General features: G+C 48.4%; 1 protein-coding gene across 1 annotated transcript in view; it reads right to left on the bottom strand.

Moving 5' to 3' along the window:
- VCP (valosin containing protein) overlaps window positions 1-24,265 on the bottom strand; it is a 28,048-nt gene extending 3,783 nt beyond the window's left edge. The window contains exons 1-14 of the mRNA XM_053297088.1: window positions 23,977-24,265; window positions 17,311-17,422; window positions 15,122-15,294; window positions 12,716-12,858; window positions 9,934-10,064; window positions 9,214-9,345; window positions 8,807-8,909; window positions 7,662-7,795; window positions 6,980-7,115; window positions 4,708-4,820; window positions 3,779-3,943; window positions 3,560-3,682; window positions 2,222-2,434; window positions 808-1,116 (exon numbers count right to left, since the gene is read on the bottom strand). Of these exons, the coding sequence (XP_053153063.1) occupies window positions 808-1,116; window positions 2,222-2,434; window positions 3,560-3,682; window positions 3,779-3,943; window positions 4,708-4,820; window positions 6,980-7,115; window positions 7,662-7,795; window positions 8,807-8,909; window positions 9,214-9,345; window positions 9,934-10,064; window positions 12,716-12,858; window positions 15,122-15,294; window positions 17,311-17,422; window positions 23,977-23,993 (2,004 nt within the window). The 5' untranslated portion in view covers window positions 23,994-24,265. The remainder of the gene's footprint in view (window positions 1-807; window positions 1,117-2,221; window positions 2,435-3,559; window positions 3,683-3,778; window positions 3,944-4,707; window positions 4,821-6,979; window positions 7,116-7,661; window positions 7,796-8,806; window positions 8,910-9,213; window positions 9,346-9,933; window positions 10,065-12,715; window positions 12,859-15,121; window positions 15,295-17,310; window positions 17,423-23,976) is intronic.
- Between the last annotated feature and the right edge of the window lie 590 nt (window positions 24,266-24,855).

Below are 24,855 nucleotides of genomic sequence, written 5' to 3'. Positions count from 1 at the left end.
AACAGTCCCTGGAAAGCCAGGCACCCATGAGATCATGCCTTTCCATGGCTCCTTCGGCCACTCACTGCCTAGGATGACTGGCTCCAACCTTAGAAGGCATTCATGAGTACCATCCTCTTAAGTTTCCCTCTTTAACAAGAAGCTATGGGTACTTCTGTCTCCACATGGAAAGGCAGTCCGTGCTTCAGAGCATCCCAGGCCTCTAACTTTAACCTCCCTTTCCTCTGCAGTCCTTTGTCTGCACACTACATCCAGTTCCAGCCCAGGGATTGCTGTGCTCAAATGTTAGAGCTGAATAATCCAGGGGAGGGATGGCTGCCTTCTGTACATGCAGGGGACTGTTCTAAGTGGAGTGGTTGCTCCGTCACCCAGAGAACTAGAGTGAGAGGTGCGTTTCCCCCTCCGCAGGGTTAGAATTCTTGCATGGACGGTAGTTACAGGTAGTTTTTTTAGGGGACTGTCATCCACACCTGGAGGCCCACAAGGCTTCCCCTGACACACTTCAAGCCCCACCAGGATGGCCAACCGCTAGGAAGAGGCTAGAGTCATCTAGCAGGAAGGGATGCACAGCTGTGGAGCACAAGCACTCCAGCACAACCAGGACATGGCTGTGTCCAAAGGACAAAGGGAAATGCAACCTTCAGCAAAGAAGCTCATTTGCTTTCCCATCCATGTACAACTGCAATTAAAAAAAAAAAAACTCCATTTAAATAAAAATTAAATAAAAATCTTGACTAAACAAAGATAGGACCATACTATGAAGAGACACACCACGCCCTCACGGCACACCCATGAGGAGAGACTTGCCTTGGCAACGGGTGATTTCCGTAGGTTGGCCTTCAGAATGGCCACGCGAGATTTCTCATCGGGCAGTGGGATGTAGATCAGCTGGTCCAGGCGCCCAGGACGCAGGATGGCGGGGTCAATGATGTCTGGTCGGTTGGTGGCGCCAATGATGAAGACATTCTTCTTGGTCGACATCCCGTCCATCTCTGTTAGGATCTGGTTGATGACTCTGTCTGCAGCTCCGCCACCATCCCCAATGTTCCCACCACGGGCCTTTGCGATGGAGTCCAGCTCATCGAAGAACAACACACAGGGAGCAGCTTGGCGGGCCTGCGCAACAGGGGGCAACACCCGGTTATGCCTCACACATGCCATCACCACCCTGCCCCAAGAGTGCCATTTCCTCCAACTAGTCCTTTAAGGGCACAGCCACATCACACACACTTGGCGATTGCTGCAGGCAGACAAGGGAACTGCTTCACTCTGGGTTATCAGGCTGACTTCCTACACCCATCATAGCAATAGTGGAGAGTGGCATTTGTGTCCAAGTCCATGGGAAGCCACCCAACTGATAGTCTACAGGACACCAACAGGCCTACAAGTCACAAGTTTCCAAGGTTTGAGTAAAGAATATGGGGAAGCCAGGAATGATTAGCAGTGTGTCCCCCTCAGCTTCAAGTAGGACTCACTACTGCCAGCATGTGATGGAAGAGCCTCATAACAGAAGGTGACAGAGCACTTGCAAGACCCATTCCCAACACCTTGAGCAAGGCTAAAGCTATCCTACAACAAAGGAACCTCGTGGTGCTGGCTGGCTGCAGTAGATTCTGCTCCTTCTTGATGTCTATGCCCCCACTGAGGCAACAACAACCACCAAACGTTTCCCAAGCGCCTTACATAGAGAAACAACAATGGATCCCTGTCCCCAAAGGGCTCACAATTGAAAAAGAAACATAGGGTAGACACCAGCAACAGTCACTGGAGGGATGCTGTGTTGGGGGTGGACAGGGCCAGTTACTCCCCACCCCCCCAGGCTAAATAATGAGAATCACCATGTTAAAAAGGTGCCTCTTTACCCAGTTAGCAGGGTCCCGAGACATTATTCTTAAGGTTGTGTAATTTCTTGTACAAGCTGTCGAGACTTGAAACTGTTAAGACTACTCCATAAAGGTCACCCAACAGCACCTTGATGTAAACCATACCTGCAGGAGGCGATTTATTTTATTTTATTTATTTAACATATTTGTATACCATCCCAACCCCAGGTGTCAGAGCGGTTCACAGTATATTTCCAGTATATCCGTGATGCATATGAAATTCCAAGGGGCATCTTTCTGTGCCTACCAATGGAAACCGAGTGTTGTGCTTGGAAGCCAACCAGGAACTTTTAGGGGCCATTCCAGGAGAACCCAGCATGCTGCGCAGAGAGCCTTACCTTGTCAAAGATCTCGCGCACATTGGCCTCCGACTCTCCGAACCACATGGTGAGCAGCTCTGGACCCTTGATGGAGATGAAGTTGGCCTGGCATTCGTTGGCAATGGCTTTGGCCAGCAAGGTCTTTCCACAGCCAGGAGGCCCATAGAACAGCACCCCTTTGGAGGGAGTCATGCCAAATTTAAGGAATTTGTCAGGATGTTCTACTGGGTACTAGGGGGGAAAGGAATTCATGTCAGTCCTCGTTGTCCTGGGAGCTTAAGGGTGGTAGACAGGGGGAAGAAGCATGTGTGTACACCCAAGTGTGTGAAAACATCCCAGCTGGAGCCCTACCACAGCCAAGCAAGAGTTGCAACAAGCAACATCTGATCAAGCCACAGAGTATAGAGGTGCAAAATCCAACCAAAGGCAGCCCCTCCCATTGTGCCTTTCTCAGCTCTTCCACTATGTAGAGAAGACACTGCCTCTGTGTAGACTGCGTCAGCTCCTACCACTCCGGTTGGCGATCATAGCAAGTGGGCCTGCAGAGAGGCAGATTAGGGATTTCTGTAGCGCTGCAGCTAAGCCATATTTTGCCAGGCACAACAGGCATTAGAACAATCCTGTGAAGGAAAGGCTTGCAACCAAAAGCAGGAAGGAAGGAAGTGACACAGATATCCACAGTTCTGACATTGGTGATTAAGATCCTGGGGGCAGTGCTCCAAAGCAAACAAGAGAGCTGCTTTTATAATGTAGAGAAAGCAGATCACTAGGTTTTTTGGCAAAGGTGTCCACCCAAGCCCACATGGCACCTTACGGTTTGCAGAAAACGTTGGCCGCCATTAAAAGCAGAGCCATTCAAGCAAGGCACACTTAACAAGCCAGGAGAACAGGGCTAAGGGCTACCCATCAGTAGTACCTCTCTGAAAAGCAACAAGGGGTGCATACACAAGACCTACATGGGCTCTGCAATCTAGTCAGGGCAACCTCTCATATGCCATCCTTAAACCACACGCCAACCCTAAGCCATCCTTAAAGAACGCCTTTCGCAAGACACTCAAGGAGTTCTTGGCTATCTGGCTCCCCCGCCCACACACAGTGTCAGTTTACATGGGAAACAGCCTGATAATGGAATGTGAGGTTCCATGTAAGAGAGCAATCCGTCTTAACTAGCACTGCCCCCTACAGGCCTTTGGTCTTGAAACCATACATAAAAGACTGCAGCATCACCAGCGGAAGCAACAGTCTCAGTGCAGGTGCTGGTACCAGGGGGCTCTGAGACCCCTAACTTGGTTTTATGACAGGGAAGCACCTGGTTCTTGTTCAAGCAACTGGAAGGCTGGCATCAACAATGCTCACCTGCACAAGCTCCTGAAGCTCTCGCTTGACATCTTCCAAGCCTCCAATGTCCTGCCAGGTCACCTGTGGCACTTCAACCACAGTCTCACGCAGAGCTGAGGGGTTGCTTTGGCTCAGGGCCCACTAGAATTTGCAAGGGGGGGGGAAAGGCAATTTATTGCACCTGTCGGACAAGGCCTTCATGCCAGGAGCGGGGCAAGACAAGTGCATCTGGCTTACCCTGAAGTCATCCATGGTCACAGCTAGCGAGTTCATCACTTCGGCATCAATGGTCTCATCCTCGAGGTCAATGAGATCCATCTTCTTCCGGATAGCCTGCAGAGCTGCCTCTGAACAAAGCGCAGCTAAGTCCGCACCAACGTGACCATGGGTCTCATTGGCCACCTGACGCAAGAGAGCAGACCCGTAAACAAGCAGGAGTTACAAACCTCTGCTCCTTGAGGAAAAGGAACCCAGCACCTCCCACACAAGCAGAGGTCAGGCTGGGAGAGAACCGGAACAGCCATGCCTGCAAGCGCCATGTCTGTGATGGATGGAGCCAGAGCAACGATATTCAAGAGGGAGAGAATGTAGCAGCCAATACTTTGGTGGGGCCTGCTGCTTACTATGCCTGTTGTAACCACCTCCTTTTAGGATCAGTTGTCTCCTGAACTCTGGGTTGCAGCTAGTCCACACAGTTATGACACTGGAGCTGGCCAGGATTTTACCACCACCTCCTCCAGAAAACTCATCACTGAATTGTTTTAAGCAGGACAGAAAGAGGGTCCTACCTTCACAGGCAATCTAATCATGTAAGACTGCTAGCCATCTTGGGCACTGAATGCAACCTTATGTGCACAATTCTCCACCACCTTCGGAGGGCGAGGGGTAGAGAACGGGCAGGGCATGCCATTTGTGGGCATGCTTCTTTAGAGACATTCGGTACTGGGCAGAGAATTCTGGTGTAGCCACGCTATGGGCTTGCCATAATGTAACCACACAATTTGGTAGTTCTTAAAGCTCCACCCTCCATTCTGCTGTTTTGTCCTGGACTTGGCTCATCTTTGGTTAGGAAGGTGTTATTCACTGAAGCCCCAGCTCCAGTTTTTGCCTTGCCAACAGAGTTTTTTTTTGCTTGCTTGCTTGCTTTAAAGGATACCATCACCAACCTGCTCCAGATCAACATCATCAGCCAGTTTCATGTTCTTGGTGTGGATCTGCAAGATCTCCAGGCGGCCAGTAGCATCAGGAATGCCAATATCCACTTCCCTGTCAAAGCGGCCTGTGGAGGCACAAAAAGAGAAAGAGAAAAAGACAAGGCTGTCATTCACTTATCTGCAGAAAACCTAACCCCCTTCCCTCTTCTCCAAAAAAATCTTCAAGAGCCTACACCAAATCAAGGAACCATTCAACAGACAGACCGAACAGGCCAGAGGAGAAGCATGCCCTTCCAGAGGAGAAGCATGCTGGTGCACAGGCAAGTTTCAAACCTCCAATGGTATTTACTAAAGACCAACAAGCCCTGATAATATTTAAGACAGGTTGTTTGTGTGCTTTTACCCTCCCCAAATTGCAAGCAAGCAACACAAAGAAGATGGCTGAAGTGTTTGGCTTTAGACCCGTGTCTGAACTCTATACGCTGCAGGACTTGTGTGTTTAGCACAAAGACAGAAACCAGAGGTGGGGGGAGTGAGGGGATGGATCCAATTTTACTAATCAAAGTAAACATTGATTTACTAATCAAAGTAAACATGAGGACATTGCCCAAAAACTAGCTGGAGATTTAAAAACAAAACAAAACAGAAGAAAGATTTAATAATGGCTTAAACACACACTCTGCAGGGCTGCATTCTTATGTAGAAGTCTCATTAACTATTGCTTAAAAAAATTATTGTTAACCACTTGGAGACTTTTAGTCTGAAAGATGAAATACACATCTTTTCAATAAATAAGTGAGATTTACTCTGAGTGTATCAGCCTAAGATCAGTCTATAAGATGGAGAAGAGAGATCTGAATTCGCTCAGAAAAAGATCTATCAGGGTTGTTAAATAGACCACTCTTAATACCTTCCTATGCCTCCAGTGCACCTCTGCCACACCTCAATACATTGTTTTAGAGGGAGGGAGATGGAAAGTGGGCCGTTTAGCTTGCATCCCACATTTTCCCATAGCACTTTTCAAAGCAGTGCTGGTTTGTCTTCCAAAACAGAAAGGCTGCTGCATTGCACTCAACCCTCTCCAAAACCTCCCTGCAGCCAAACGAGTGATCCTCTCAAATGAGAGCAAAGACCTAATTTATATATGCAGCAGAATCAAGAGAAAGCTTGTCTTCGGACTGTGCTACTTTAGGTTGCATAAAAGCTACATGTCTGACTGTTCTGCGACCAAAAGTACACCCCGTCCCACACATAGAAAGCTAGTTTGTCAGAGTGAAGAATTTAGTTACCAGATTCTCCAACATGCTGTTTTTTCATAAAGCAGAAATCCCACCAACTTGTTTCTGTTGTACAAGCCAGGTGAAGGGCAAGCTATCCAGCCCTTTGCTGCCAAGTAGTGCCTGCTCTGCCAGCCAGGGAGCATAACTGCTCTCACTTTCTGCTGCCCCCAAGCTGGTTTCCTTGCACATGTGAAATGCTAAGCAAAGGAGAGCCACAATTTGCTCATGTGTTACAGTTTCCAGTTTTAAAGACCCAGCAAACTGAAGAGAAATGGGCTGGTCCTAAACAAAACAAACGGAATTCCCCCAGGACTACAAGTACTTGGGCAGAAGGTTGTAGTGCAAAATTAATGGAAGATCAATCAGGCACACCTCCGTAAGCAACATCTACCACCTTGTAGCTCCACTGAAAACTGAGCCACACTGACCTATGGCAATCATGGTGTCCAGTTAGATTACTTTAATGCATTACCCATGGGGCTGCCTTTGAAGAGTGTCCAGAAGCTACAGCTGGTTCAAGCTGCAATGGCTGGGCTGTTTCCTAGGATTGGCCAACAAGTTCTATTGGCTCCCCGTCTTAATTATTTATTCATCTATCTATCATATTTTTATACTGCCTGATATGTATATCTCTAGGCGGTGTACAAATTTTAAGAATATTTTAAGACTATTTTAAGAATATTGGGCTCAACCCAAGGTGTGATGTTAACCCTGAAAGCCCCAAACAGCTTAGGACCAGGGGGTCTGAAGGACACCTACTACATGCTCCTGTAGGAGCCTGCCCAGTGGCTAAGGTCATCTTCCAAAGCCCTTCTCCAGGTGCCCTTGCCCTCATGTGTAAGGCAGATGATCAGTAGAACTGGTTTTAATGGACTGTGGGCTTTAAAAAAAACACACACACAAAAAAATACTGGTTCTTTTGTTTATGTTTTTAATGGGTATTTCATTTTGTTAATTGCCTTGATGGTATAGGGGGCTATAGATTCTACTTAAAGTAAAGTTACCAAATCGCCGGAGTGCTGGATCGATGCTGTTAGGTCTGTTGGTAGCTGCCATTACAATCACATGCGCTCGTTGCTTCAGACCATCCATGAGTGTCAGCAACTGAGACACAATGCGCCGTTCCACCTCACCATGCGTCTGTGGAGAGAGCGGGGAGGTGTCAAGATCTTCTAGGAAAGGGCTCAGCCCCAAGGCACAGACTGGTGTGGATACCCAAGAGAACACAAAAAGAGTTACCGCAGGACCCAGAAATTGGAGGGGAAACATTCCAGGCAGACTTCACTCTGGGACCAGACAGTTGCCCAAGCCTGCCTTGTGCAAGATGCTTGCAGCAGAAGACAACCATCTAGGGTGTGGCATACAGACTGCTTCCTGACTCCCAGCAGGGCCTTTCAAGAGCTAGGATATGTGAACTGGGCCCCTATACTCAACAGTTTCAGGAGCACTAAGTTACGTTTCTGGAAAGACATAGCCCTAGCGGATAAGTAATATGCCTAAGTTGAAGGCCTTGGATCCAACTGCAAAGAACTCAAGCAGAATCCTTCTTGACAGTCTGAAGTTTGAGCTAAGAGCTGCCTGCACTCTAACGTGTGTCACTCATCATTAGCCCAAGCATATTTTCAAAGTTCTGTATCCACACAACTGAACCCTGTCAGTCTCCACCGGCAGCGGCAGAACGCTCACCTTCTCTCTCTTTGGAGCAATGGCATCCAGCTCATCAATGAAGATGATTGCAGGAGCATTCTTCTCTGCTTCTTCAAAGGCCTTCCGCAGGTTGCTCTCCGACTCGCCCGCCAGCTTGCTCATGATTTCAGGGCCTGTGGAAAACCAGCAAGATGCCACTCACAGGAGGTGGAAAGCAGCAGCAAGGGGTCAGCAAAAGAGGCAGGCCTACTTATTATTGCAGGATAACAAACTGGAGCTCCCAAGGCCTCTTGAGTCTAGCAACAGTGCCAGTTTCTAGCTGCCAGTCCAGAGACTGACCCACTTGCTGCATCTCCTGGCCTTCCATCTTGCCTTAAAACAAAGCATCTTTGAGTCAGTCTCAACTCCGAAACAGAAGAACCAAAATGATCAACACTGTAGATCAGGCAGAAGATTTGCTATCCTTTTTTCACCTAGGATTGTTTGCAATGCATAGAGCCATGGGCTTCCTTTAGGCTCCTTAAGATACCTGTGAAGTTTAAAAAGGAGACTGGTTCTCTACAGATAACTGAGCAAGCCAAAGCCTTTCATAAACACACAATGCCCAAGGGAAGAACAAGGAAGCTTCCTAGAGGTAAGACAAGGATGAACCACCACCTTATAACTGACAATGGCAATAGTCAGTTACTGGGTTGAGAAGCAAATACAATACACCTGCAGCAACCTTTCAAGATCATACAGGCGTTCCTCGACACTAACACAGAAATAGTGGGGAGAGATTAAGAGAAGAAAAGCCGTAGTTGAGGAAAAGCAAAGCTGACGAGGACCTCCTCCTCCTCAACTCCTTAGCAGCTGCCAGCATTTAGAAAGAAAGGCACCCTGCAAGCTTGCTAGAAAGTGCCAGCTCTTCAGGTGCGCTAAGCACCGCCCAAAACTTTGTGGGAGCAACCCACAGTCCAGTTCAACTCAATCCAAATGGAAAGAGTAAGACAGACCAAGAAACAGATGTAGCTTTAGGTCAGACTTACTAACCTGAACTCTTGCAAAACAAACTACAAACATTTATATACTGCTTGTTAAAGCAGTTCAACCAACCAACCCACCCAGGTTGTGTGTCAAGCGGATCATTTGCTTACTGCCCTGTTGCCTTTTGCTAACTTGAGTCAGGCATGCCTGGAACTCACCATTGATGAGGAAGAAGAAAGCTCCAGTCTCATTGGCCACTGCTCGGGCAATCAGGGTCTTCCCAGTACCTGGTGGGCCATAAAGCAGGATCCCACGGGGAGGCTGAAGGAGGACAAATCACTTGTTTTAGTGCAACGATTACATCCAAATTCTAGTAAGCACCAGCTGTGCTACCCAGCAAAGGCCCCTGAAGCCTGTATCTGGACCTGCATCATACAGCAGCCTGCAGCATCAGGCACTTTTGCAGGTGGCCCCAGGCAGCACACACTAGTGCCTCAGGACAAGCGCCACGCATTCTGGCGCGTGGAACCTGCTCCTCACCCACACAGACCACAGTCCAAGCCCTTTGCAGAGCTGGATAAGGGAATTCTTCGGCTAAGTCTGCTCTCCCGCAGGCCAGGCGCACCTTCACTCCAATGGCCTTAAAGAGAGCAGGGTGTCTGAGCGGAAGCTCCACCATCTCCTTGATCTGAGCCAGCTGCTTTCGGCAGCCTCCAATGTCATCATAGCCCACTTCATTCAGGGACTCCTCTTCATCCTGGCCAGGAAGACACAAAGGACCCAGAAGTTAGAGTACTATGGCAACTATGTCCAATCGGTCCAGAAGTGACAAGTCCCAAGATTAACATGCTTTTAAGGGCTAACTTTGAATTTTGAAGCCCAAGATGAAAGATTCCAGGGCTCAGCCAATTTGCACGAGAACTTGTTTCCCATATGCCTCTTGCCCCAACTAGTGTGTCAAGTACTTCCTTTCAGAAGTGACAAGATTTTAAGCACCACCTGGCCAATGCATCCCAGAGGGTCACAACAAACCAAGAACGCAAGGCTGCAGTCCTGTCCAGCCTTTCATGCACAGGAAGACAAACCAATGCTGTGCTTAGAAGTCAAAGCCATGGGCTGAGGCACTCCTATGACAGAGGACCTGGCACGTGGCTGCCTTGACAAGGTCATGTTGATAAGCCCCACCCCCAAACACACACTCTGCCTCCCCTCTCAGAGGAGCCCTGCCCTCCCCCCAGCATCATATAAGGCACTTCCAATCCTGAACTTCATCTCGTCCTGAAGAGCCCCACCCACTCCACCCTAGCCATCCTTACAAGCTGTGGGAGAGGTCTACCCAACTCACCTCTCGCTTGATGGGCTCTCCCTCGCAGTGGATGACAGTGTCTGGAGCCACTATGCAGTATGGGCTCGGGTCCGTCTCCACAACCTTGAACTCCACTGCACGCATCCCCCCTCGCACCAGGAAGATGTCCCCTGAAATATCCAGTGGATTGGTTAATACAGCAGAAGGGTTCCCATCAGCTTTCAAGAGACACTCTCAAGGGTTTCCGCAGCACACCCTGACTCTGCACTAGCAAGCACAGAATGAGGGAGCAGCTGTTGCAGGGCTTCCCTTTACTACAGAACTACAGTGCGGGACACAGACACAGAGTGACCAAGGCAGTCCTGGGCCTTCCTAGGAGGGGACCAGAACTGTTTTGTTTTAAATTTATATCCCGCTCTTCCTCCAAGGAGCCCAGAGCGGTGTACTACATACTTAAGTTTCTCTTCACAACAACCCTGTGAGGTAGGTTAGGCTGAGAGAGAAGTGAGAGTGGCCCAGAGTCCACTCAGCAAGTCTCATGGCTGAATGGGGATTTGAACTCGGGTCTCCCTGGTCCTAGTCCAGCACTCTAACCACTACACCACGCTGGCAGAGAAGCAGCCAGCCCGGCAATTACTACTACAAATCTGTACCATTCTTAGCATGTCCAGAGCACTTCAGATACATTCTCTCCAGACTGTGGGCCTGCAGGGCAGATGCAGCCCATGGAGCAGAGCAGTCCAGCCCCTGACAAGCTGCTGCTGTGTATCGCCACCCACCACGGCAGTTCTCTCTTCCATGCTGGCAGCGCTCCTAATCCCCAACACAGCACACTTTACCCCCCACCCTCACTGTGCTGCTTCTTCCCACTGTGGTGCTCCTTAGCCCCCACCCCCCACGGTGCTTCTTCCCCCATCCCCTCCGTGCCTGGGGGTAGTGGCAGTCCGAGGCCTCGGTCACTGCCACTCAGAAGGAGAAGGGGAGGCTTGCTTCATTATTCACTAGGGCTGGCTGAGGCAGGCCCTGGGGGCAGCGAGCTAGCTGGCTAGCTCCGAATTTTTCTTTATTTAAAATCAACCTTCCCCTGAACATATTGTGGTGTAAAATGTAGTGCAGCCAACTAATTTAAGTGGCAGGATCAAAGTTTGGTAGCTGCAGGTCAAGGGGAGAGTGTGTTTTTCAGAATTCCTTCCCAAAAGAAAAAAAGGAAAAAGGAAAAAAGCCACCTTTCCCTGAGCTTATTCTAGTGCAAAAAGAAGAGAGAGGGAGGAAGAAAGAAAGGAAGAGAGTGGGAGAAAGAAGGTGGAGGAGGAAGACAGAAGGCATGAGGCACGTGTGGTTCCCTGGAGATGCACTGGAATCAAATCCAGCCCACCATGCTATTTGAGTTTGACACACCTGCATTATCTGGCTGTAATCCTTGCAATAGCCCTCTATGCCCCACATTGCAGATGGAGGGCAGAGTGAATATGGCTTGCCTAAGGCCACTTACTGAGTTCATGGGAAAGGCAAGATTTGAACCAGGAACTTGGTAGTGGTGAAGAGATTTAACTATACGGGAGTCAAGGGAAAACGTGAAGCTTTAACTGGTTTAGCAGGTAATGTGCAGCTATGCCCCTTTCCCAAACACAGAAAAGCAGTCATGGTCATACCCCTCCTGCCCATCGGAAGAGAAAACAGAAGCGCAACTGAGAGTCACCAAGGGGAGAATCTGTGAGCAAAGGGGGTGGCTTTGGAATGCCTTTCCAGTGTTCTAAAGCATCAACGGTTTGCATTTTAGAATAGTGTTGGTTTCTGTGAGTTATTGTAGTTTCCCTTTGGGGCAATGCACAATTCTACTCTCTTCTGGATAAAAAGAGAGTAAAAATGAATTTAAAAAACAGTCCCCCCACTTGCCCATCTGTTCCCCTGACCAGCTGCACTGCAAGGGACAGCAACAGTGTTTGAAGAGAAAGCACAGGAAAGCCAGAAGGCGCTTCTAGGCTGTGACTGCAAAACTACACAAGCCAGCCTGCGGCGGGGAGAGCTGCAGACCGCTAGAGGCGGCACGGGGGTGGGGGGGAATCTTGACTGCACCGCTTTGCCACAAGGCAGTGATCTGAGGGATGAAATCAAGTCTTGGCCAGGAAGGAGAGCCCCAGTGCCTCCGGCCACTTCATCATTATTTATGTATATCCCATCTTTTAAAAGGCAGCAAACAAGCAAAATGGGTGCACCGAGGCTCGTGCACTGGTTCAGTGCTGTGAGAAGATGAGCAGAATCTAAGTGAAAGCAGAGCAAGTCCTTACCTGCTCTCTGCCACCACATGCAGCTTCCTGCTGCAGCAGCACTTGTCCCAAGTACCTGTACGCGGCACCAGTACACATATGGCACCAGCACTGTGTGTGCTGGCACCATGTACAGGTACTTGGGACAAATGCCGCTGCAGCAGGAAGCTGCATGCAGCGGTGGTGAGCAGGTAATGACCTGCTCTCCTTTTTCTTAAAGGTCCCGCTCCCCCTTCCCGTGGCACCAAACCAGTGCATGAACCTCCGTTCATGCACATCCCTAATGGGAAAAGCCTACAAGAATCATCTGCTCCCTGTCTTTGGAATAAAAAAAGCTCATATGGCTTGGACACTGGAGATGCCAGTCTAATGCCCAGTTCACAGGGCCACAGTTCACTCCAGATGGCAGAAATCCATGGGCTTCTCTTTAGGATGAAAGACCTAGAGAATGGGCAGCTGTAACCCAGATCCCAGCCTAATTCTCCCCAGATCTCCCACTCTACAGGCTCCTTATGAGCCTGTGACGCTCCATGATCTGTGCCATGTGATATTACCTTTTCTGATTGGTCTATATGCTTCCAGGAAGTATGGCTTGAGGTAGACCTCAAACAAGTTCCCTGTGATCCCTTCCACTGTGTCATCAATGGGCAGCACATGGATGCGCTTGCCATACTTCACATCTGGACACGGCTGGATGCTGAAAAGCAAGAGTATTCCTCAGTGACCCTTAGGTGCACAGCTTTTGCTCTTCCCAGCACTTGCCAGCTAAAAATATGTACAAGAAACACACACTCCCAAGCGTTCAGGACAAGACAACCCCACCACCCATTCCTCTCCTCATGTGACCCGACTGACTCATAAGCTGGATGTTCCTTCTCCACTTCAGAGGCAGCTAAGGGATAAGGCAGGTTGGGAGAAGCCATTCATCTCTCAGTCCCACGATTTATGCCTAATTACTTTGTCTCAGTAGATTTTTTCCAGACCATGAGCTTTATCAGCTGGGTACCTTTGAGACTCTTCCTCTGCCCTCCACCAGGGGATTCAGCTCCTGTTCTTTTGCTGCACAGAACTTTATAGAGTTGGAAGAGAAGGTACCTTGGAGGTCTACTAGTCTAACTAGTCTCCTTGCTCAGAGCAGAAGACATCACTTGTCCCCACCAAAGGACTGGAACAAAATAATTTCAAATGCCTCAGCCTTTCCAAATGTTACAAGTTACAATAATAAGCACCTTCAAAGTGAAAAAACTGAGTTTCAGAATTAAGTGATTGTTTCCAGACGCTGATTGTTCCCAGAAGTGATTGTTTCAGAATTCAGTGAGCTTTCCAGATGCCCCCCACCTTCAAGGAGGGACATCAGTTTAATGAAACTGAGATGGGCGAGAGCAGCAGCAGGATGTTCATGTTGGAAAGAGGTGCTTATTTTTAAGAGGGACATGCCTTAACCCAGAATGCAGCAAAGATTACTCTGCAGCATCTCTTGATTTAGAAGCTTCAATCGGGCAGCCCTGCTTTATTTAAAGTATGTATATCCTATCTTTCAGTCCCTGCTAAGGGACTACCAGGGCAGTTAATATACTAAAATAACCATAATGATGACAATGTATAAGATCAAAAACAACTTTTTTTTTAAACCCCACAGCAGAGAGCAACTCACAGGCAGTATAAAAACAGTAAGAGCATAGGCACATCAGTTGACAGCCCGGTAGAAAAGATGTGTTTTGACCACTGTTTTAAGCCAGCAGCAAGGGAGCCAACTGCCCATAGAAAAGGAACTGTATGAGCCTTGCCTCCAAGCAGCATGCAGACACACTTGTTTCTTGGCTGCTGCAGCTTCTTCTTCTCTGCCCAGACTCTCTATTCCAAGTACTGACTGGGACAGAATATCTTCTTTGTAAAAATTAAAAAAAACCAAACATTTCACTCATCAGCACTTTTGTAGATAAGCCCCAAACAAGTAAGACCACTGCAATACTTGTAGAGCAAGAGAATTAATACAAGGTGAAACTCGGAAAATTAGAATATCGTGCAAAAGTCCATTAATTTCAGTAATGCAAATTAAAAGGTGAAACTGATATATGAGACAGACGCATTACATGCAAAGCGAGATAAGTCAAGCCTTAATTTGTTATCATTGTGATGATCATGGCGTACAGCTCATGAAAACCCCAAATCCACCATCCCAGAAAATTAGAATATTACATGGAACCAAGAAGACAAGGATTGTAGAACAGAACAATATCGGACCTCTGAAAAGTATACAGTGTACTGTGCGTGATTGGCCAGCAAACTCGCCTGACCTGACCCCATAGAGAATCTATGGGGCATTGCCAAGAGAAGGATGAGAGACATGAGACCAAACAATGCAGAATTGCTGAAGGCCGCTAATGAGGCATCCTGGTCTTCCATAACACCTCAGCAGTGCCACAGGCTGATAGCATCCATGCCACGCCGCATTGAGGCAGTAATTGCTGCAAAAGGGGCCCAAACCAAGTACTGAATACATATGCATGCTTATACTTTTCAGAGGTCCGATATTGTTCTATTCTACAATCCTTGTCTTCTTGGTTCCATGTAATATTCTAATTTTCTGGGATTGTGGATTTGGGGTTTTCATGAGCTGTACGCCATGATCATCACAATTATAACAAAGTAAGGCTTGACTTATCTCGCTTTGCATGTAATGCGTCTGTCTCATATATCAGTTTCACCTTTTAATTTGCATTACTGAAATTAATGGACTTTTGCACGATATTCTAATTTTCCGAGTTTCACATGTATAACAGTACAGTCCAACTCTACAAGAGATACAGCCAGAAGTTAAAGCTCCAACAAGACAACACACAAGCTGAAGAGAAACTTCTTCCTAGCTTTTCCCTTGTGCATAATACAATACAATACAATACAATGCTTAACACCTGGCAAATTAACTCAGCATATCTAGCTGGACATACAACCCTCACCTGATCACATCTCCAAGGCGCACCCTCAAATTGTTGCGGACAACCCTGTTCATGCGGATCTTTTCATCAGAGCAGGTGTCATCAGACAGGACAATACAAACTGCCTCTCTCCTCTTCTTCCCTTTAAGGAGGACTGTATCTCCTCTGAATAGCTGCAGTTCATCCATTTTGGCCTGTAAATAACAGGGATGAGAAAGCAGGGGGTCCAATACACAGCTATTTTATTTATACCCCACCCCTCCAGCACATTGCTGCTCGGGGCAGCTCACATCATTTATAAAACAGTTACAATGTAAAAATCAGACTACTAAAATGAATCAAATTAAACAAGCTAAAACCGCAATCAAAACTAGCTTTTAAAATTCTAAATTAAAATCGTAAAGCTAAAAACTAAGAATTATAAGAACTAAAAACTAAATAACCTACCAGATATACACAACATGTGAAACATTAAAAAGCCTCTTTAAAAAGATGTGTTTTTAGTTGTTCTTAAAAACTAAATGAGCCAGTATGTTAAATCTGTAGTAGTTCAAAAGAGGAATAAAATCATCCAGAAAACGATAACCCAACACACAGAGATGTGATGCAAAGCAGGATAAACTCAAAGCAGACATCCTTGTTTAAAAATGCTTTAGTTTGGGATTATTTCTTCTTTTTTTAAAGTATCTGATACAGAGATGAGCCAGAGTCATGTAGTGGCTAGAGCACTGGACTAGGACTGGGGAGACCCGAGTTCAAATCCCCATTCAGCCATGATACTTGCTGAGTGACTCTGGGCCAGTCACTTCTCTCTCAGCCTAACCTACTTCACAGGGTTGTTGTGAGGAGAAACTTAAGTATGTAGTACACTGCTCTGGACTCCTTGGAGAAAGAGTGGGATATAAAATGTAATAAAATAAAATAAAAATACAAGAAAGTGTTGGCTGGATAACAGAGGCTGGTGGTAAAACTGTAGTCACCTCTTTTTCAAACTAAACAGCCCCAGCTGTTGTAGCCTTGCCTCATAAGAGGAAGGTGCTCCAGGCCCCTGATCATCTTGGCTGCCCTCTTCGGCATCTTTTCCAGTTCTACAATGTGCTTCTTAAGATACGGTGACTAGAACTGTATGCAGTACTCCAGATGCAGCTGCACCATAGATTTGTATAAGAGCATTATATCAGCAGTTTTATTTTCAATCCCCTTCCTAATGATCCCTAGCATGGAATTTGCCTTTTTCTCTGCTGCTGCACATTGAGTTGACATTTACAATGAGCTGTCCATCACAACCCCAAGATCTCTCTCCTGGTCAGTCAAGGACAGCTCAGACCCCATCAGTGTTTATGTGAAATGGGGGTGGGGGGGTAATGCATCACTTTACACCTGCTTACACTGAACTGCATTTGCCATTTTGTCATCCATTTACCCAGTTTGGAGAGATTGTTTTGCAGCTCCTCATAATATGCTTTAGATTTTACTACCCTAAATAGTTTAGTGTCATCTGCAAATGTGGCTAATTCTCCGCTTAGCCCCAACTTCTAGATCATTTATGAACAAGTTAAAGAGCACTGGTCCCAGTACTGATCCCTAGAGGACCCCTCTTCTTACTTCCCTCCATTGTGAAAACTATCCATTTATTCCTACCCTCTTTTTCCTGTCCTTAAACCAGTTATTGATCTACACATGAACCTGTCCCTTTATTCCATGACTGCTAAGTTTACACAAGAGCCTTTGCTGGGGAATTTTGTCAAAAGCTTTTTGGAAGTCCAAGTATACTATGTCAACTAGATCACCTTTATTCACATGCCTGTCAATGCTCTCAAAGAACCCCAAAAGGTTAGTGAGTCAAGACTTGCCCTTGTAGAAGCCATGCTGGTTCTCCTTCAGAAAGGCCTGTTCTTCTGTATGTTTTTGTCCTTAAATATACTTTCCATCAATTTAGCCAACAGAGGTTTGTTTGTTTGTTTCTTTATTTATTACATTTTATATCCTGCTCTCCCTCCAAGGAGCCCAGAGCGGTATACTACATACTTACGTTTCTCCTCACAACAACCCTGTGGAAGTAGGTTAGGCTAACCAGCCTGTAATTTCCTGGACCCCCCCTGGATCTCTTTTTGAAAATTGGGGGATCTCAAAGTTCAGTGTAAGCATAAGAGGCACCCACAAATGGCACACATCAGCTATGCAGCTTCCCACTGTTACTCTGAACACACCTGGGACAGTGACACAACACTGTTGTCCTCATTGATTGCTTCATCAACAATTAACCGATTGGGCCGGTTCTTCTGCTTCAGAATTGCAGTTGATAGGTCATCAGCTTTGGAACTGTAAGAAGAAAAAAGTTGTTGGGAGCCTAGGAAACACCAAGTCACACCCTGCCTTTGACCATTTTCCCTCCATGCACTGCTGCTTTTGTTGCACTTTCTCTTAAGCAAGCCTGAAAGGCAAGTACAGCAGATGACACAGTGTAAACACAATGATCAACACAAAGGAATGAGAGCTCAACGTATTCTGAAACAGAGTCCTCTGCTCAGTTTGCTAGTAAGCAGTTTTAGATCAGAAGTGTTCACAATTGTGTTCCTGATGATGCCATGGTATCAAAGCAACCTGCTCCCCCAAAAGCAGCAAGTGGCAGTTCCACCAAAGACAAAGCACATCCAAAGAGTCTTTCATTTCATTGTGCCAAAAGGACAGCACCCCCCTGGCGACAAAGCTGCAGGTAACCCAAGTGAGAGCCTCTTGCCCACACCTTCCTACAAGGAATGACAGATTTCAGAGCTTTAACCCACTTGATTCTCAGAAGGAGAGTGCTAGAAGAAACACTGGTTCGTCCCATCAAAAGACACACCAGCTCAGCCTATTATCAAACTTCTAGGCACTAAGAGAGATTCAGGACTGTAGAGTATCCATAAAGAATCTTTCTGCATGTTTTCTCCATTTGTTACAGAGGGCACAAAGTGATCACAACACTACACAGATTAAGTATCATTTCTCTAGGTACTGCTCAAGCCATTTATGTTTCTGCAGATTCAAACTAGGACTCTGGACTGGGCCCAGGAAGTGCAGATGCAGTGGGATGAAGGCATTATGCTCCTCAACAACCCAAGTTCCATCAGCAGGTGGGTGGCCAGAAGCACCTACAGACAGTGAACAGTATTCAAAGTACAGCCCCAGGTGAAGTCACAGCCTTCCAGAGCTGGTGAACAGTCACAACCCATGGCTATTTCCTTGTTCTGCCTGGGCATTCAATGATTTTAGGACCATGTCAAAGTAGACAAGTGTGACAGCCTGGAGTGCTGGAGGCCATCCCTTAGAAGTATCCTCTAGTCTCTCCAGCTCTGCCAGTAAGTCCCACTTGCTAGTTCCTGCCTTCTTTACACTCAACTTCAGACAGTCTCTCTATATCCATCCTTGGCCAGATATAGTATATCCAGCAAGATCAAAAGCTGGAAAACAGACAAGGAGAGCTTTGCAGGATCACAGAGAGCAGGTCCCAAGGATATGAAGAGCAGTCATCCAATCACTCACTGCTTTCTAACATTCTTTCCAGAAAGGAGGCCCCTGAGGAGGGTTCCAGTGCTAAAAGCCTCTAAGCCAGGGCTGCACAACTTCAGCCCTCCTGCAGATGTTGGACTACAAGTCCCATCACCCCTGATTCTTGGCCCCTGTGCCTGGGGGTTGATGGGAGTCCTAGTTCAAAAACAGCTGGAGGGCCAAGGTTGTGCAGTCCGGCTCTAAACGCTATTGAGCAGTGTTCCCTCTAACAGGGATTCCCAGATGTTGACTACAACTCCGAGAATCCCCAGCTATAATGGCTTTTGCTTGGGGATTCTGGGAGTTGTAGACAACAACATCTGGGAATCCCTGTTAGAGGGAACACTGCTACTGAATAGTGTGGGTAACTACGAAACTACAACAGTTTTGTTTAGACATCAGTTTTGCCTGAAGTACGAACTGCTTCAGTGTTTCTAGTTTTGTACTGTATTACCCTGAACAGAAAGTGAAAGCACATCAACAGCATGGAAGACAGAGAGCTTGGAGGTATTTGATTCCCTAACAGATGTCAGGTTTTTGCCTCAGAATTAACATATGACTACAAATAATCCCTCTGTGTAGCCCACAAGATGATGCCATGACATGAGCAAGGTTTAGAAGGGGCTAACTGGTGCTTTTTGGGGTGTGCCAAATGGTGTTTGTGAAGTGCAGCTTGCCATAACACCCAAAAGTCAAGCTTGCTATAGGTACATGTTATAAGAGCAGCCCTGCTCATGCCCAAGGCTTATCTAGTCCAGCATCCTGTTTCACACAATGGCCCACCAGATGCCTCTGAGAAGCCCACAGGCAAGAGGTGAGGGCATGCCCTCTCTTCAGCTGTTACTGCCCTGCAACAGGCATTCAGAGCATACTCTTAGCTTTGCCTTCTGTGACATGCAGCAATTGCGGGGGGGGGGGGGAGGTGCTTTAAGAAAACAATTAAGGCTGACAACTGAGTTTCATATCAAGTACAAACTTGGAAGAAGAGGCTATGAGTTTAAGATCCTAAAGGAACCCTAAAGGAACCACCTCTGGTGAGGTCTCCATGGCTTAGAAGGGACTCATGTGCAAGGCACTCCCAGTGAAGCAGCCCCGAGCTCCACTCACACACAGAGAGAGCTGGAGACTCTCTATCTACGGTAAGCAGCTCTAACCAAGTACTCCAACTTAGCACTCCCCCCCCACACACAAGTTTTTGAAGAGGGAACATTGTACTATTTCATTAGCTAGGGAGCAGCCTCTGGAGATTTCAAAAACCAATAAAGAAACCAGGCAGCTTGAAGATAAAAGCCCTCAAGATGAGCCAGGCCAACACTGCAAGTGAAGGGAGATGATCCTCCAATAGAACAGAGTCCAGCACTACGAATATGAATACGACAAATATTTATATACCACTTTTCAACCGAAGTTCCCCAAGTTATTTTTACATGGATAAAAATAAATATAATGGCTCCCTGTCTCCAAAGGGCCCACAGTCTAAAAGAGAAACATAAGATAGACACCAGCAACAGCAACTGGAGGGATGCTGTGCTGAGGACAGATAGGGCCAGTTGCTCTCCCCCTGCTGAATAAAGGGAATCACCACTTTTAAAAAGTGCCTCTTTTGTTCAGTTATAAGGGAAAGCAAAACTAGTTCAGTTTTGTTCAGTTATAACTAGAAAGCAAAAAGGAACCCAAACAAATGTCGAAAGGCAAACCTGCCACCAAGTGTGAAACTTGAATTGATGGCACAATGGGACTTACACAGAACCAAACAAACAAGATTCCTGGCCCACTTTAGTGGCAAACAAAAGAACAGCTGCTCCAGATAGTTTAGGTATGGTGGGACTTCAGAAAGAATATGCTTAGCTAGGAGGAATACTGGAAAGCTGTGGTGAAGGTTAACTTGCTGGGACACCAGACAGCACTGCCACAGATGACATTTCACTGTAGTTCTATCTATGAGCAGATTACAGGAGACAGAAGATGTATTGTCTTACGGTTCCTCAGAAAGACACATTCTTCCAGGTTGCAGTAAGTACATTAAAAATAGAAGGCAGGATCTCAAGGAATGACACCTGTGCATTTCAAATAGCCAGATTAATGGCAGCCATGTCACCTGAGAAGTGTCAAAAGATCGAACCAACCAGCTTCAGCCAACAAAAAATAAGATGGTGCCTAGATTTGGGAAATGATGGATATTTCTGGCATTTCAGTTCTCTCAAGCAATAAAGCTAGCAAAGAAAGGGTTCAGCTGTTTTTCTATTCACTCCCAGCCAAAGACTTAAAATTACATTCACTTGTTAAGGGAAGAGAATCCATGACTTGCACTTTTGATTGGAGGTCAAAACATGGATGGTTATGCCACTCAGAGGAGCAAGCAACCTATCCTTCCGTGCTGACAATGCCGAAGCACCTTTCTGCTAGCTACTATCCTGCCCTAATTCCAAGACTGTGTGAAACAGGCTATTGGACTAGATAGGCCTTGGGCCTGATCCAGCAGGTTCAAGACCATATTTACAAGATTATAAATGCAGTTCTCTGGCCATGCTTCTACTTCCACACCATGCTGTTAACGTTAAGTTTACATCACCCAGACTTTTCAGCTGACAAAATGGAGCGCCCAGCAAGGCAAAGATGATTCTAATATGGATCAGTAATGCAATGTTGGTGGCATACACATTTCATATTAGGACGACACCCACCTCTCTCAAGAAACTGGATTTAGTGAGCAGAATTCAAGGAAGCAGGAGCAAACCTCCTACTGTAATTAGAGTGGTGACAATTTTTTAATGAAATAACTTAAGCACACAATAAAGGCTTTTGGGGACTCCAACATGTTTTCTGGAAGAGCCCCCAAAGCATACCTTTTCCATGCCAGTTCACTCTTAGCAGCTGCTTCAATAGCATTTTTTTTCAGAAAAAATAATTTTTCTTGCTGGCTATGTGATCCCCAACTGGCTAGATCGCATGGCTAACTCAGTGACAACATGGCACCATGAAACCAAATCAGAGCAGGGCAATGCTTCCTGCCATCAGTCTGAACTTGGCCTAACTTTTTTGTTCTGTTTTTCAGGCCTCAAACAAAGCAGGGAAAATACACATTTCATATGAAGCTAAGCTTCTGTGAATCACTCCTTCTTCCAGGTGCAGTTATCAGAGCTTTTGAGCATGGAAGGTGATGCTAAGCACTTAACTATGCTAACAGCAACAAAACTCCATGGTATTTTCAGAATTAGGAATCATTTTTTCCTTTTAAAGATACAACTGAGCTGCTTTCCAATACCAACTGATGGGGCTCAAGCAACAGAATTATTCTTATATTTTTAATGTGGTTAAAAGCAATTTAAGAAGATCAGGGTACAGTGTACAGTAATAGCGAGGAACCCATGACCTAGACATTAGGAAGAATTTCCTAACAGAGCTGTTTGACAGGGCAGCCGTCTACCTCACTGCACTTTCTCTACAGGTTTTTCAGACAGAAGTTGGACAGCCATCCGTCAGGCAGGCAGTGGTGTTTCCTGCCGGAGGTTGGACTAGAAGACCTCCAAGGTGCCTTCCAACTCTCGTATGTGATCGTTAGCAGCCAACAAGCAAAACAACTAAGCCCCATGAGGCAATATGTGTTTTGCCAAGTGGAGCAGGTGCAAGTTTAGAGACAGACTGATCTATCTCAAAACAATAACCAGTCTGAGCACGTGCTCCATTGCAAGCACTAATCTCACTAGGGATCAGAGTGTGAAAGTACCTGGTAGGGACAACAATGCCAGTTGCTTGGTTAGAAGTTGGTGAGGTATAATGGGCTGCAAGAGGAAGGGACTAGAGATACTCAACAGCCTCAGAGCCATGGGATGTGATGATGGCCACTAGCTTGAATGACTTTAAAAGGGGCTTAGACAAATTATCAAGAGGACAGATCTATCAATGCCTCTTAGTCTGGTGGCTATAGCCCACCTCCAGCCTCAGAGGCAGGATGCCTCTAACTGCCAGTTGCAAGGGAGCAAAAGAGGGGGCACGCCCTCCCCTCTTGCCTGTGGGCTTTTCAGAGGCCTCTGGTGGGCCACTGTGTGAAAGTGGATGCTGGACTGGATGGGCCTTGGGCCTGATCCAGCAGGGCTGTTCTTATGTGCTTAGCTCCATGACTGGAACATTCCCAGCAGCTCTGCCAGAGTGGTCCACATTTCCTGTTTATAATGACCACGTGGGCTACTCAGAAAATGGGGGAGAGGAAGACTCCCATATTTGACAAGGCAAATCCATTGGTCGATTCCTCTAAATGGCCTGCCTAAGCCAGTGAAGGAAATCCACGGTGACTCCTGCAAATGGAGCACAGGAGACTAGCAGGCAGCTAGCAGAAGACTTGCCGGTATTTCTCAGATGTCCAAGGCAAAGGAGGAGCCAAGAGCCCTTTCTTGGGCAGGATGGGCGGGGAACGTGGAGGGAGAGCTGGGCACAAGGCCCGCTGATCCTGCCTGGGGCCCACACCCACTTGCCCCGGGCCGCCAATGGCCCCGGCACACCCCAGACCGCCGCCTCTGCGCTTCAGCAGAAGACTCCCGTTTCCCCGCAGGAGCCACCTGGAGCAGCGCCGGGCATCTGCCGCCGCCGCGGGCGCCTCGACTGCACAGCCTCCCTGCCAGCCCTGGGCCAGGATTTCCGGGCGGGAGGTCCGTCTCCCTGATCAGGACCCCGCCCCACTTCAAGGCCGGGAGGGCCCCGGAGGTGCCCGGCAGCCGCCCCTTGGCCCTGGCCCAGCAGCAGCGCCGGCCACGCTGCCCGCCCGCCTCCCATGACTCGACACATCTGCGGCGGCTCCCAAGCAGGAAGTGCCACTGCCGCCGCCGCGCTGAGTCGGAAAGCCGGCAGGGCCGAACTGGGCCAAGGCCCGCCGCCGCCCCGCCAGGCGGGAGCCCAAGCGGGCAGTTCGGGGGGCGGGGGGCTCCCCTCCGCCACGCCTGCAGGCTGCTCATTCGCCAGGTGACGAGAAAGCCAGCCTGCGGGCTTGGGGGCAGGCAGCTCAGGGCGAGAGGGAGGGCGGAGGCGCAGCCCCGAGCGGCCTCCTTGGGGGACCGGCCCGGCCCCCAGCCCCCCCCCCCCGGCTTGGAAAGGAGGACACGTGCGAGGAGGGCCCAAAGGCTCAGGGCGGGAGGAGGGGAACCCCCCCCAAGAAGAGCGGCGGCGGCGTCAAGGCCGTTAGGAGGGCCCCCGGGGAGGGGGACTCTACCGGCGGCGGGTGGAGGCAGAGGCAGAGGCGGCCTCCTCCCCCCGCTCCGCAGGCCTCTCGTGACCCAGCCAGGGCGGCGAGGAGGCCTCGCAGCAACCGGCGCCGGCCGTGAATCCGCAGGGCGCCCTGAGGAGGAACTCACTCGGCTCCGGAGGCCATGGCGAGGACCGGGCTCGGCTTCGGCGGGGTCGGTCGGGATCTTGCTCTCCGGCGGCGGCTGCTGCTGCCTGCCTGCCTGCCTGCCTCGCTCCGCGGCGGCTGCTGCTGCTGCGGCTGTGCTGGCTGCTCGCTCGCTGCTGGATTCCCCTCAGCGCTCAACGCAGACTCATCGGGGGTGACGCTCCTCCCGGCGCGCTAGGCCGCACTCTGCCTGGCAACAGGTGGCGTCTCAGCCAATCAGAAAAACAGCCCCAACGCCCCTCAGCCCATAGGACGGCGAGGCCGGGGGATTTCACCGGCTTCGGCGAATTAAGAAGCCAGGGCGCTCGGGAGCAGGGACATCCTGGCAACCGCTGGACCAATCGGAAAAATCGGCCAATGCGAGGGGGTAGAAATCAAGAATCCCGGCGGAAGCCCCGCCCTAATTTACTTTCTGCCTAGCAATGCCTCCTTGATTAGAGCATGCGGGAAGCGCCGGGTGGGACGTCATAGCCAATCAAACGTGGACAAGTCGATGATGGACACGGCAAGTCGCTCCAGGAAGAAGAGCGCAACGTGGGGAGGAGGGGTGAGGCGTGATGCCCGGCATCGCGATTCGCATCTGCGCAGTTCAGAGGCTGCTGCGGGGAGGGGGGGGGGGGGGCTCGGCCTCCCTCCGGTCCCAACCAACTCTGCCCTGTGTGGGATGGTGCTGTGGGTCATGTCAGGTTCTTTATTAATTAATTGATTAATGGGTGGCACCATTCATTACACTTTGGAAGAGGCAGGAAACGAGGGTTGCCAACTGTTCATGGCCAGAATGAGGGGCACGAGTTGGGGGGGGGGGGCTGGCTGGGAGGTGTATGCACAGTGGTAGGGAATC

This window comes from Hemicordylus capensis, chromosome 2, assembly GCF_027244095.1.
Source record: "Hemicordylus capensis ecotype Gifberg chromosome 2, rHemCap1.1.pri, whole genome shotgun sequence".
NCBI lineage: Eukaryota > Metazoa > Chordata > Lepidosauria > Squamata > Cordylidae > Hemicordylus > Hemicordylus capensis.
Note: the sequence above shows the minus strand (reverse complement) of the source record. Positions and strands in the feature narration are given on the sequence as shown.